The 12,775-nt window shown below is 36.2% G+C and overlaps 2 protein-coding genes across 7 annotated transcripts; both read right to left on the bottom strand.

Moving 5' to 3' along the window:
* Positions 1-995: 995 nt before the first annotated feature.
* LOC113283571 (splicing factor U2af small subunit B-like) lies at positions 996-6,285 on the bottom strand. Of its 6 annotated transcripts, none has more exons than XR_003327522.1 (7): positions 6,147-6,285; positions 4,801-5,757; positions 4,284-4,376; positions 2,274-2,526; positions 1,973-2,137; positions 1,714-1,872; positions 1,024-1,569 (listed from the first exon to the last, which is right to left on the bottom strand). XR_003327522.1 is itself a non-coding variant. In XM_026532888.1 (5 exons), the coding sequence occupies exons 2-5, from the start codon at positions 2,352-2,354 to the stop codon at positions 1,429-1,431; spliced, it is 546 nt and encodes a 181-aa protein (XP_026388673.1). In that variant the 5' UTR covers positions 2,355-2,526; positions 3,160-3,256; the 3' UTR covers positions 996-1,428. The 6 variants fall into 6 exon arrangements, 2 of the variants coding, with proteins under 2 accessions (XP_026388673.1, XP_026388672.1); XR_003327519.1 differs by having other exon boundaries at positions 1,025-1,569; positions 6,124-6,253; XR_003327520.1 differs by having other exon boundaries at positions 1,026-1,569; positions 2,274-2,523; positions 6,124-6,253.
* A 272-nt stretch (positions 6,286-6,557) lies between these two features.
* On the bottom strand, positions 6,558-10,015 carry LOC113278100 (mitotic spindle checkpoint protein BUBR1-like). The gene is made up of 11 exons (XM_026527029.1): positions 9,732-10,015; positions 9,547-9,606; positions 8,894-9,038; positions 8,635-8,792; positions 8,269-8,350; positions 8,118-8,184; positions 7,947-8,001; positions 7,356-7,518; positions 7,165-7,244; positions 6,888-6,962; positions 6,558-6,804 (listed from the first exon to the last, which is right to left on the bottom strand). Exons 1-11 carry the CDS (start codon positions 9,920-9,922, stop codon positions 6,741-6,743), a joined length of 1,140 nt encoding a protein of 379 aa, XP_026382814.1. The 5' UTR covers positions 9,923-10,015; the 3' UTR covers positions 6,558-6,740.
* Between the last annotated feature and the right edge of the window lie 2,760 nt (positions 10,016-12,775).

The raw sequence follows: 12,775 nt of genomic DNA, 5'->3' as shown, positions 1-12,775 counted from the left end.
TGTATACAGTATTACCTTGGCCACGACCTATGTAAGATGAAATATAAGAAGCTGAACGTTGATGAGCAAGTTTGTTGAGACTGAAAAGCAGCAAATGCTTTATTGTTTGCTTCAGATAGTAGATTTTTGGATCTCTCATCTACCACAAGTTCTTCACTAAGAAGTAGATTATGAAGCTCATAAAAGGAGACAGGGGGATGACGAATACGAATTGAAGTACTAAAAGCATTATAATGATGTCCAATTCCATTTAAAACAAGAACAACTAATTCATCATCACTAACAATTGAACCAGCAGCAGAAAGTTGATCTGTTAACTTCTTTATTTCTCCTAAAAACTGAGTAATAGTGCCAGATCTAAGTCGTAATGATTGTAACTTAGTACGTAATTGAATTGAATGTGTTGTTGAGGTTCTTGCAAATCTTGAATTTATATTGTGCCAAAGTTCTCTAGAAGATTCATCACCAACAACATAGGGAATAACTGAATTCGAAATAGAGGATTGAATCCAGAGAATCAAAGTGTTGTCATCATCAATCCAAGCAGTATAGTTAGGGTTAATATTACCTGCATCGAGATCTTCCTGATTGAGGTACTTTGGAGGACAAGTGATTGAACCATCAATAAAACCTAAAACCTTGTATCTCTTCAGCAATGGTAGAAGTAGATTCTTCCAGGTGATGAAGTTGTCTTCTTTAAGTTTGAAACTAGTGATACCAGTTATTTGATTTAATGGAATTGTTGAAATTTGAGCTGTGTATTGATTTAACGCCATTGAAGAGAATGAAAGATTAAAGAAAAGATGAAACGGAAATGAGATTTGGTTTTAGAAAATCAGAGATGCGGAATTGAGGATCTCTGGCCTCATGATACCATAATTGATGTTTAACAAAACACAGAGATGAATGTTCTTGAAGAACTGTTTTAACGGAGGTTGCAATTACTTGCAGTAATTGTCTTACTTACAAGAACAAAAAATAAGACTGCTATTTATTACAGATAAGAAAGAAAGAAAACAATGAACCATAATAATGTTAAGTGTAACGAAGTTTCTCTGGCTAGTTAATTCATCCACAAAGTTACCAGTTAATTTATTATTTCATTAAACGCAAATTTGGAATGAAAATTTTAGTATTTTTATTGAAAGCTATGTAGAGTGGAAAATGCTCATCGACCTTGGAAGGATATACCAATTGCCACTCCATACATTTGCGGCTCCCGGAAAATTCTTCCATCACTGCCTAATTGAACTAATCCTGGTTGGTTTTTTTGACCCCATCAAAAGCTATTTCAAATATCAAATACTGGACGTATACAATTTTTTCTTTTGATATCAGAAGCTTGAAACTTCTAATTTGTTTTCTATTCTCGTGGAGAATTGATTGATCATACCAACAAGAAGATTCATTATGCTCACCACTGCGGATTCAGTGAGTTGGCGTGTGAAAGCATCCCAACCATTTCCCGCGATAACGAAGACTACTCATCATCAGTGATGGTGATCTCCCTTTTCTTTTGCTCCGGGGCTTATTACTTATCATGTTGTGTTCTTCTTCAAGGCTGCTCTCCTGCAATATGACAAGGACGGATTTCTTAGACGTTCTATTATTATGCTTAAGGTCAAATTTAGGACCCTAATTATAACTCAAAAAAGATTTTCATTCCTTCCTACTATTAACTCTTTAATGATCTGTTGAAAGTCTGAAACTCACCGAAGGCGTAGCGTAATCGTCTTTTTGATTAACAAAACTAATAAATTTGGCTCTGCCTTGTTTAGTAGGAAAACTTTCAAGATCAGCGTTTTCGGGTACCGCAAATGTAGAAGAACTTGAACTTGAATAAGCACCTTCCTCCATTTCAATGCTTACTAGCTGATAAGAGGTTGAGTTACAAATAAAGAAAGGGAGAGCTATAATAAGCCACACATCTTAAACCATATTTTGGTTTTGTTCGAGTGTGATTGAGATATACCTGTAAAACAGAACTCTCCAGCATGGATATTCGTTCCACTAAGGTGCCTTTGACACGAATCTCATCAAGTGCAGTAGCGAGAGGCTTTACTCGGTTATAGTCAAAATCCTTTGCTGTCGAGAACTCCCTTTGTGACATACTATGCTTCTCTTCCATATAGTGTACCTGCAAAATAATCCCCACCTCATAAATAAACCAGCCTTAACCAATGGAACCAATAGTTAATATTCAATAGTGCTCAAAGCAAGCTTATGAATTGGTAAGTAAGCGAACCACAAAGACATAGAAGATGTTCATTTACCACTCGATCAAGGCGATCCAGTCTTGAAATAATAGAAATGGGTGGTGGTGAAGAAGATTTCTGATTTGCTTCATGCTCCATTGACGTTTAATTCCTAAAAAGAAGTTGTTTTTGTCCCTTTCACTCAATTTCTTAACTCTGATCAGGAATTCAGAACCCAGTGACAGATTGGAACTGAAACTTATAACAGAGTACGTAACAAGGCTCTGAAGTGGACTTGAGGAGATTCTGAACTGTGAAGCTTGAGCCTCTTCTTCAATTATGCACAAATAAAAAGTCAGAAGAACAATGTGAGAAGAGAGAACGAGAAATATGCAGTTGTTGAAAGCATTAAATTGAGGTAACAATATTATAATCAACGTGACATGCATGCTTTGTCTTATCATCTCCATAATTCATTCAATTAAAGTATCTTATCTTCTTCTTCTTCATTTCTCTCCATGTCTTATCTGTACCTAGATTTTGCTTCTGTTTATTATTTTTCTTACTTGATTAAATGCGATTCTGTTATAATATTGTTTTTGAGGCATGGAGATCTTTTATCTTGTTGGTGTGCTAGTGTGAACGGCTAAATGATTTCATATGTGCAGGAATGCCTGCGTAGGAAGCAAGACTTGAGGAGCAGTAGACGGAGTTAAAAGTGGATCCACAATCGAAAATAAAGTAAATGATCATAAATCTCGTCTCCTTAATGTGCTTGGAACTTGGTAATTAGCGTGGATGAACCAAAATCTTGCTAGTTCAAAAGTCCTTTAGGACAACTTTTTTGGATTGCTAGGATTTTATGCAGGACAGGATGGAGTAGCTCCTTACATGGAGTGTCAGATCTCAGTTTTTCAAATGATTTTGCAGTTCAAAGTGGCAATCAAATCGCAAGATGTTTTACCTGAAATTTTTAGCAGTGAAATGAACTTGGAACTGTCTTGGTTTAAGATGATGCAACACAATATGTGCAACGGTGAAAGATCCCAGTCAACGGTGAACTGTTCAGCGGAAATTCAGTTCAGAAAAATACTTTAAAAAACCCTGATAAAACTTTTTTTTCTCCTATCCTATGAGTATAATAAAAAGTAACAGAGAATATCTTTTACTTCTCCAATGACTTTTTGTTCTTCCTCTAAAACCCTGATTAAACTGGTATCAGTAGATTGACTGTGATTTTTATTTGCTTGGACAAGAATAACACCAAAAAAAGCTTCAAAAAGAAAAGAAAAGAAAAAGTGAGTGATTGTTCAACAAACGAGTCCTTCTCCCTCATTCATAATTAAAAGAGGAATATGAAAATTTCGTCCTCTCATAAAGATTTTACAAAAATAACTAGATTTTAAAAGCAAACATCAAATTGAGTGGCGACATATTGGTTTCTGGTGCCATAATCTTACTCGAGCAAGTTTCAGTAGCAGATGCTCTTGGCACTGCTATAGGACTTTCAACAAGTCGCACAATCCCTGCTAATTTCTTTGCGAATTCTCAGGGTTCTTAACTTTAAATGGAGAACTTTTAGGTCATGGAGAGTACCCCCACAGCATCCCCGGATGGTCGTTCTTTGTGGAATCCTTGGGCCCTTAATCATATGCTGTTACTCATATGCCTGAACTGTCAGGCCTTATATGTGCGCTGTTACTCATATGTGTTCGTCAGCCGTTGCCCGGCAAATAACTCAGTATGATTCAATGTAAAGACTAATTTGACTCGGTTGCCAATTCAAATTGTAGGGTAAGAAGAGTCTGTACTTGCGGTACCAAGAATCTTGCGTCTTCTGATCTTTATTTATCAATAACAGGTCTCGACCTACAGTTCTATTTAGTGTATGAAGGCTCATGTCCAACACAACTTCATTACTAATGGTGGGCAACCCTGTATTTTCTTGCTCAAGTTTGACTGGCTAGGGGTGAAAGCAAAACTACTACTCCTAAAAATGAACTGACCTTCACCAACATGGTGTTTGAATCTTATTATGTATGGTATGTGTTCTCATAGCCAATATTACGAACTCACAAACTAAAATACCTCAAAATTGCACAGTTCATCCGTGCTTTTGACTGGATGGCCGTCCACTTGACAAAGTTCATATCAACTCAGCAAATCATGCAATCTTCTTAGCTAAAAAGATACGAAAACTTTTATCAGAAACTCCAACAACAAATTTGCTGCATACACTTCCTAAGTGATATCAAGAACTGATGATGAACTGTCATAAAAGGAGAAATTGCCATACATTATCAGTAATCCTAGAAGGTATAGAAAGCAAAACAGAATAAGGCAGGACTGCAGCAACAAAAACATCAGACACTTAAACTAACGACATAATCTTCTTTCACCAGGACAAAGTAAATAGACAACCACTGAAACAGCTATCAACTACTCAAATCTTCATTCATTAGTTACTAGATACCATGGTTTCAACTCAAATCTTCATTCATTAGTTACTAGATACCATGATTTCAAGGTTCATAAAGCATAACCATAACGTTTGATGCAAAATTCATTACCATCGACGAAAACAAATGTTAAAAGGAATTCCAACCTTGTAGATTACTTTTAAAGGGGAAACAGCAACCACCTAACTCCACGAAATCATCATTTTTCATCTCTTTCCCTATTCCATTGTTCAATCCTCGCTCTCCTTTCCTCACTTCCTTCTCTAACAGGACTACCTCGAACAGGACTCCTATTTCGCCTTGGACTCCCATGCCTTCGTCTGCCACCTCCATCACTATCATACCTTCCAGGCCTATCTCCATTGCGTCTCCCACTACCACGATAGTCTCCACGATCACGGTATTCAACACTATGCCTATCCCCACTCCGCCTGTGGCGTGGAGGACTCAAACTCCTGCTTCTACTCCGACTTCGACTAACATATGATCGACGATACCTTCCATATAGTTTCCTCCTCAATTCTCTCCCGATTTGCTTCACATGCATAAAATTACAATACCCACCCCGATTACAGCTGTTCTCTTCAAACTGCCTACAAGTCGCCTCACGAAAATCTGTGACAGGGGAAAAGTCAGCAATGATCGGCCGCCCAGAGTAAAAGCGCCCCTGCAACGCTTTCAAAGCAGCAGCAGCTTGATCTTCCTCCTTGAATTGCACATATACATTCCCGACCATGTGATCAGCAAGGTTATCACAAATATTAAGACTTTCAAGCTCCCCAAATTTGTTCAGTTCCTCAAATATATCCTCATAAAAATCCTCAAAATGTTCTTGAATCTTTCGAGGGTCAATTGACTGTCCTTGTGGATCAACACCAGGAGTGATCATATCAGGCCTCTGATACATATTGGATAGTAAAAGAGTAGGTGAGATAGTAGGACGATTGTGAAGTCTAGAACATCGATCACCATGACGACATGCTCCAATCTTGAAATAAAATGGACAGTTCACCCTGTCCTTCTCAGTTCCAAATATCGACGCTAAGTGTTCCGCCATTAACACAAACAAACAATATTAGGAGTTTCAAAGAACCCAATTTCACCTGTAACATTTAACAATTGAATATGAAAACTCTGAAATCCCTAACCAATTACAAAACAAAATATAAGAAACCAAATTACAATATTGAATTAAAACCTAATTTCACCGATTATGGCTTAGTTGAAGTATAACAATTGAAGTCCTTCAGATTTGCAGCTAAAAAGATAATACTAATAAACAAGGGAGAAAATCGTTTTACAGGTATTTCGAAGAGAGACAAAAACCTTATTTTGTAAGGTATACGTTGAGAAACTGAAGAGGATCTAAATCTAATTTATCAATGTATTATCACATGCATCGTAAAAACCCTAATTCTACAACAACAACAAAAACAAAAACAAAAATCGAAAATTAAACATAAACTTACAGAATTTCAGTGGATTGAGTTACCGTTTACGAAATCTCCCAAGGGAAGGAAATGAACACGTGAGGAGGGCGAGGGTTTGAGAGGTGAATATTTTTGCGAGCTCTCTTGGTCGGTTAAAGTGGTCTGACAAATGGCACTTGTGTGGTGCCTTATAGCAAACACTGAATAGAGCCGAACTTGCATAAGGAGGTGCGGTGAGTTACACTTAATACTAGTCCCAACTTATAGTTACACTTTTCTTACTCCCATCAATTGAGAACTGTGAGGTTCAGAAAATGACCAGTTTACTAATGCAATGCTGGTTGAGTACATGAGCTTTCAAACCAAAGAATAGAAAAAATAAACAAGTCTTTTTTATGAATCAAGAAGAAGAAAAAGTTGCTGATAATTCTGTCAGCAAGCTTTTTATCAATAACAAGTTTAATACTGTAAAATACAACAACGGGGCTCTCAGCAAATAAACCCGCAAGTCTTTCTTGAAAATCAACCAAACAAACAGATAAAAAAAAAAGGTCAATGCAAGATCATGCTTTAGAGGAAAAAGCCGATCAATGCAAAATGAGATACAATACAACACATAATGGTTGAAACTATTGTTGTTCTGGTACTATTATTCTCTATCTAGGAAGACTGTGTGCCGGAAAATTGCGTAATGGGTTTGCCTTCAGCAACTCTGACTCCCTGCACATTACACCACAGAAGCGTTATAAGTCACAACTTAAGATTTTTATAACGGGATAACAAAAATATGGCATTAAGCTTACTTCTTAAGTTCAGCACCATCCACTCTCCTAAGTTGCTTGAGCGAAGACTTTTCATCTTTGGCGGCTTTCGCTGATCTGATTAACAAGAAGAAAGGAAAATAAAATTCACCAGTATGCTTATTATAGGGTGTAACATGACTGGCAGAGGCTTAAACCAAAAACTGAAAATGTTTACAGCTCACAGTCACTTCCATCCATTTGCAGTATTTTCTCCTAACTTTACAAGTAACTTAAAAGTGCAAAAATTATCTGCAAGGTTAAGTTCATTGGGGCTTACTCTGCACATTCTTCGTCAACGAACACCTGAATACAAGCGCTAGCTGCTGGTACAGCTCTAGATACAGGTCTTTGCGGAATCTGATAGAACAAATGGACTACCATGAGTTTTCATTGGTTCATTGGTTTGAAGACAGTTAAATTATAAATATACGGTGACAATGAAAGCATGATTTAAGGTTTAGGCTTAACCTTAGTTAAGGTCCACTTAGCAGGTATTGCAGAATTCTCCTTATTTCGCTCCGAACGAGTTCCCAGAGAGAATACTTTCTTGTCATTCTTCAATATTTCTGGTTGATGACTTGGGGCAGCACTCTCATTTGTATCTTTGTAAATGGAAATCGTTGAAGGACACCTGCAGAAATGAAATTGTCAACAACGTTAAACATAAGGAAGTGAGTGTACAATAAGCGAATTGGACTATGTAGGAAATACACATATTCTCATATTCTGACTTCCATACAATCAAATAGAGTTTGAATAACACGATGCCATAACATCATGGTATAAAACAACTGATTCCCTGAACAACAGTCAAGATTGAGCAAGAAGCAGGAATGAGTACAACTGACAGACAATCAATCTCCCTGTGTTGTAGAAATTCAGCAATTTCCATGCAGAACAACCAATAAATGATTAGCTTAATAATGAATAGTTGCATAGTCACTATCCATATAATAATTTGGTAGCATAAAGTCAAGAATATGGGGCATGCCACGCAAGTCTACATACACGCCCCAATACCACACTCGACCCTGATCTTGCACAATCAAAATTTCTCACCTATCTAGCTTCAGCTTTTTGTTAGCAAGGTCAGTTTTCTGCTTCAACTGTCTTCCTGCAATATTTAAATTAGGCAAATACATCAAGGTGAGAACTTTAATGGAATGTGAAAAACTAAAAGTATAAAGTAGACTTATTGACATCAAGCGAAAACAAACAAGTACGACTTACTGGCTTCTCCTGTAGTCAAGACAGTTCCAAAGCTTCTGTGAGGTAAATGACTATCTTCTGGCTCCTCCTACATTTTAAAATACAGAAAACAATAAATAACAATGAACAAGTAGAAAGAACAAAAAATCAATCATTGCCTTTAGAAACGTACTACAGGAGCTTGAGGTCTTCTCATGGAGCGAGTAAAAAACTTCCTGAAAGATGCTTCCATTTTCTCTATTGGCTGTGCTTTCCTGAGAGATGTAAAGTTCTTCGTTAGTTAACAGTTTAAAACACAAGAGACAAACATATAAAAGCAAATTAAATAAACAGATGCAAGAATGCAAGATATAGAGGAATGAAAAGAAAACGAGATACGGAGGATGGTTGTGCTGTACGAATATTCACTAATATAAGTTATATAACCATAGGCTCCCTTATACCAAATTAAAGTGGCTAATAATTTACAAAAAGCATTACATTACTAACAAAATGAATTAACATATATAAACCAAATGGAATAAAAGGGTTGCATTACCTCTCCATGCCAAGGTTGAATATTTCATTTGCAGTTTTCAGCTTATTTTTCGACTCCAAATATAAACCATATGAAATGTAATATGCCGAATGTGATTGACCTATCCCGTTTGATTGAAGAAACTTGTATATGACCTCAGCATCAGCACAATTCTCTGCCTGAAAACCCAACGTATATAACTCAAGTAATGATCTTGTGGAAATTTTCAATATGCTTCAAAGTTAAAGTAAAGTAAAACAATGATAATGGGTGAACTTACATATTCCAACCACACTTTGAGGTAACGGCGGTCCTCCTTGTACTGCTCCGAATTCCAAAAAGCGCGTACACATTGTTCATAAATCACAACCAATCCCGAACAGTCTCCACCGGTGGGAAAGGACTCTTGGACCCATTTGATGCACCTTCATATATCACATAGGGTTAATAACTTAATATTAGTGCTGGTCTATACTCTACATAATTGACATAAATTGAAGAAATAAAATGGAAAATTCTAAGATATTCTGCCAAATTTCTACTTCTGCTAAGAAGAGTCTAATACACTGAAGAATCAACAAATAAAAACCAAAACAGCAGTCTCTTTTTGTCTACAGGTTTCTTGGAGTCACTAATTTAGACTTTCTATATCATACCCATGAGCATGTGGATTCAATCCAAACTGACCATGACACTAAAATTCAAGAATCCCAGCGGTTAATAAATAATAAGTAATTCCAACAAATGAAAAATACAATCTTTTCAAACTAATTCAAAATCCCTAAAGAACTGCCTCCACCGCTAAACCCAAAATCCCCTAAAATTTCCAAATCTACAGAAAAATTAAAATAAAATTTAAAACTGAAACTAATGAAAAACCCTAATTTAAAATCAAGAAATAAGCCAAGGAAAGGAATGAAGATAGGTACTTACTCGATCCAAGGTTTAAGAGGATCATCTCCTTTATATTCATCAATTGCCGTAATAAGTCTCCTAAATTCCCCCAAAAGACAATGAAACGAAAACAAATTAAAAATTGCCGTTACATCCAGCTGACAGCAATGAAAATATGCAAATTCTTACAAATAACTAGTATCGGGCAGATCGAAGAATATTACCTTCTTTCCTCAATGAGAGATTTTTTGAGGTGATTATCAGTTTGTGATTTGAGTGCTTCGTTTAAAACATTAACATTTCGTCCTCTTTTCATAGGTCTAACGTTTTCTTTGAAAAGTTCCCATTCGTTCCCAGTTGTTTTATTGGAAAGTAGAAACGCTGTCTCTGGATCTAAGGTACTGATTCCTTCCATGGCTGCGATATCTCTCTTCCTGTTTCCTTCTGCTTCCGTTAATCCTAGAGAGAGAAGATAAGATATTTGAATTTTGAAATCTGGCGTTTTTGATCGTTGGAGTTTGGAAAGTATGGGAGCCTAGGGTAATAAAATGGCTTTTAAAGACTTTAGATAGCAAATGGGCTTGGGCAATACAAGGAAAATGATTAACAGTGGGTCCACGAACGGCTGACAAAAACCCAACCGATACGTCAAAGTGAAAACTACTACCACACCCATTTTTCAGATTTTGAACACTGTCAAACCCACGTCTAAAAAACTTCAGGCACGTATCCATTTTTGGAGAATAACTTTCTCACACGCCCATATTTCTTAAAATTATAATTTTCCTTTTATTTCTTCTTCATTCGTAGTTTTTGGTTTCTGATTATTTCTTTGAAAACTTTGAGCACAGGAATTGAGAGCAGCTGATGTTTACCGATTCGACGGAAGAACTTTGATTTCATGAGCTTATTATCTCAAGGTTTTTATATCTCGTAGTTTCCTTGTGATTTGGCGAGTTTTTTTTTTCGTTTTTAGCTTTCTAGATCTTGGAACTTCGATTCCCAATATCACACAAAATTCAACGGAAAGAACATGCCCTAAGCCTATTCTCCTTCACTTGTTTTCCACCTGAATTATGAGGCGAGATCGATATGTGGATTCAGCTTATGGAATAGCAGATGACATCACTGATAGATCAATTCTTTACAACAACAACGCCTCTGTGAACTTCTTTCAACAACAATAACCAATTGATTTGGGGGTCTCTTCACCGGAAACAACAATAGTCGATATGGAAATTCGATTGGTATTGGGTGATTTAGGGTTCGAGAAGATATTTTGACGGAAAAGAGATGAATCTGTGATGGCTAGCAGTTGGATTTCGAAGTTCAGAGATAGAATGGGTTTCGGTTGTTCCTATTAAAGCAAGAGACGATAAATCGCTGCCGGATAATAGAATTGAGATGGGTTTTGTGCTGCTGTCAAATTGAGAGAAGAAAGAAGATCACGGGTTTTGTGATTTATGGGTTTGTGAAGGATTGGAAGACGGCAACAGATGTGGTTAAGAATGGGTTGATTTGGATTCGGTTGATAGAGAAGATGATGATGTTCTGCGGCCGAAGGAAAGAATGAAGGTCCAAATCGAGAATGTATGAAGAAATTGGAGGTGTTCTTGAGCTGCAAAGATTGAGATAAACAAGGAGAGTTGTTTACTGCTGTTGGTAATCAAATGGGTTGTGTGGAGCAGTATTTGAAAATTCAAATGAAATAATGGCAGTTGTAGATGGAATTGGTGCCGCAGATTAGGGATATAACTGAAGTGACGCAAAGAAATGCTTGTCAAGTGGAGGTTTGCATCTCTTGTGAGGTGGAGGTTTGCATCTTTGTATTGTTGTTTTATGGATAGATTTATAACCAACATTGTGTTGTGCAACACAAGAATCATTTTGTATCCAAGTCCCACCCCACTTCCTCCTTTCACAAGCCTTTCATTATTAAAGATCACTTCTATGTAAAAGAAAATTCAAACAATCTTCGTCTCATGCAACAGTAGTTTAGTCTGTTTCAAGGGAACGTGTTTTTAGTTTTATCCAAGGATGGTGGTGGGTCTCAGGGTAAAGAATCCACTCATGTGTTGTCTTTTCAAATCAAACTCAACAGAAGCGTATATGGGTTTGTTTATTGTTTACAATAACCCAAAATGGAAAGGTCTAAATTATGTTTCTCCAAAATGGAAAGGTCTAAATTATGTTTCTCCAAAATGGAAAGGTCATCAGTAGGATAGTTATTATATGTATTAGTGTTGTATTGGTCATAATGGTTGGGAAGTTACATATGTATCAGTGTTGTATTGGTCATAATAGTTGAATAATCTACATATGTATTAGTATTGGTGTTGTTGTTTGGGAAGCTACATATGTATTAGTGCTATATTAGTCATAATGGTTGAATACTCTTTTATGCAGCTACGAAAATGGTTGCATAACCTGTTATGCATCCACAAAATTTGTTGCATAACTTGTTATACAGTCCAGAGAATGGTTGCATAAAACGTTATGTAGCTACTTTTTTGTTAGTATTGAAACCAACAAAAAAAAAGGTTGCATAACACTTTATGCACCTACAATAATATACGCATAACATGGTATGCAGTCGAGAAAATGGATGCATAAAGCATTATTAGCACTGAATTAAAAAAATTGATGCATAATATTTTATGCATCGAAGGAAATGGATGCATAACATGTTATGCATAAATTAATAGATGCATGAACTAAAATATGGTTGCATAACTTTTTATGCATCTTTTGTTGTGTCTGCATAATGTGTTATGCACCGTTTTTTGTGGCTGCATAATGGTTATGTACCAAATTTTTGAAAATTTTGCTTAAAAGAACAATCGCCTCCGATTTTTTTTCGCAAAAAACTTAAATTTGATATTGTTGTTTGTACTCGTTGTGTAGCTCTCTTAAAAAGATTTGTAACGATATAAAATTTGTAAAATTCCAAGGCGGGATTTTTAGATATGTTATATCCAAGTTGCGTTGCCAAAGATACCCCTGATGCATAACCCGTTATGCAAACATTTTTCAAAATTTCATATAATTATGGGTGTCGTGGAACTAAAAATTAATCTTGGGCCTGACAATAAGAATGTTACTTTTTTTGGGCCTGCGCCTAATTTTCCCTACGCCAAACCTGATAACTTGACTTTAACTTTGAAGGTTTTTTTTTTCCTTTAGGAACAAGAGCAAAAAGCTTCCAATTTCATAACGATAAAATGCTTACGAGAATCAAATCCATCATAAATAAAATATATGAACAGAT

Source organism: Papaver somniferum, chromosome 5 (assembly GCF_003573695.1).
Source record: "Papaver somniferum cultivar HN1 chromosome 5, ASM357369v1, whole genome shotgun sequence".
Taxonomy (NCBI): Eukaryota; Viridiplantae; Streptophyta; class Magnoliopsida; order Ranunculales; family Papaveraceae; genus Papaver; species Papaver somniferum.
Note: the sequence above shows the minus strand (reverse complement) of the source record. Positions and strands in the feature narration are given on the sequence as shown.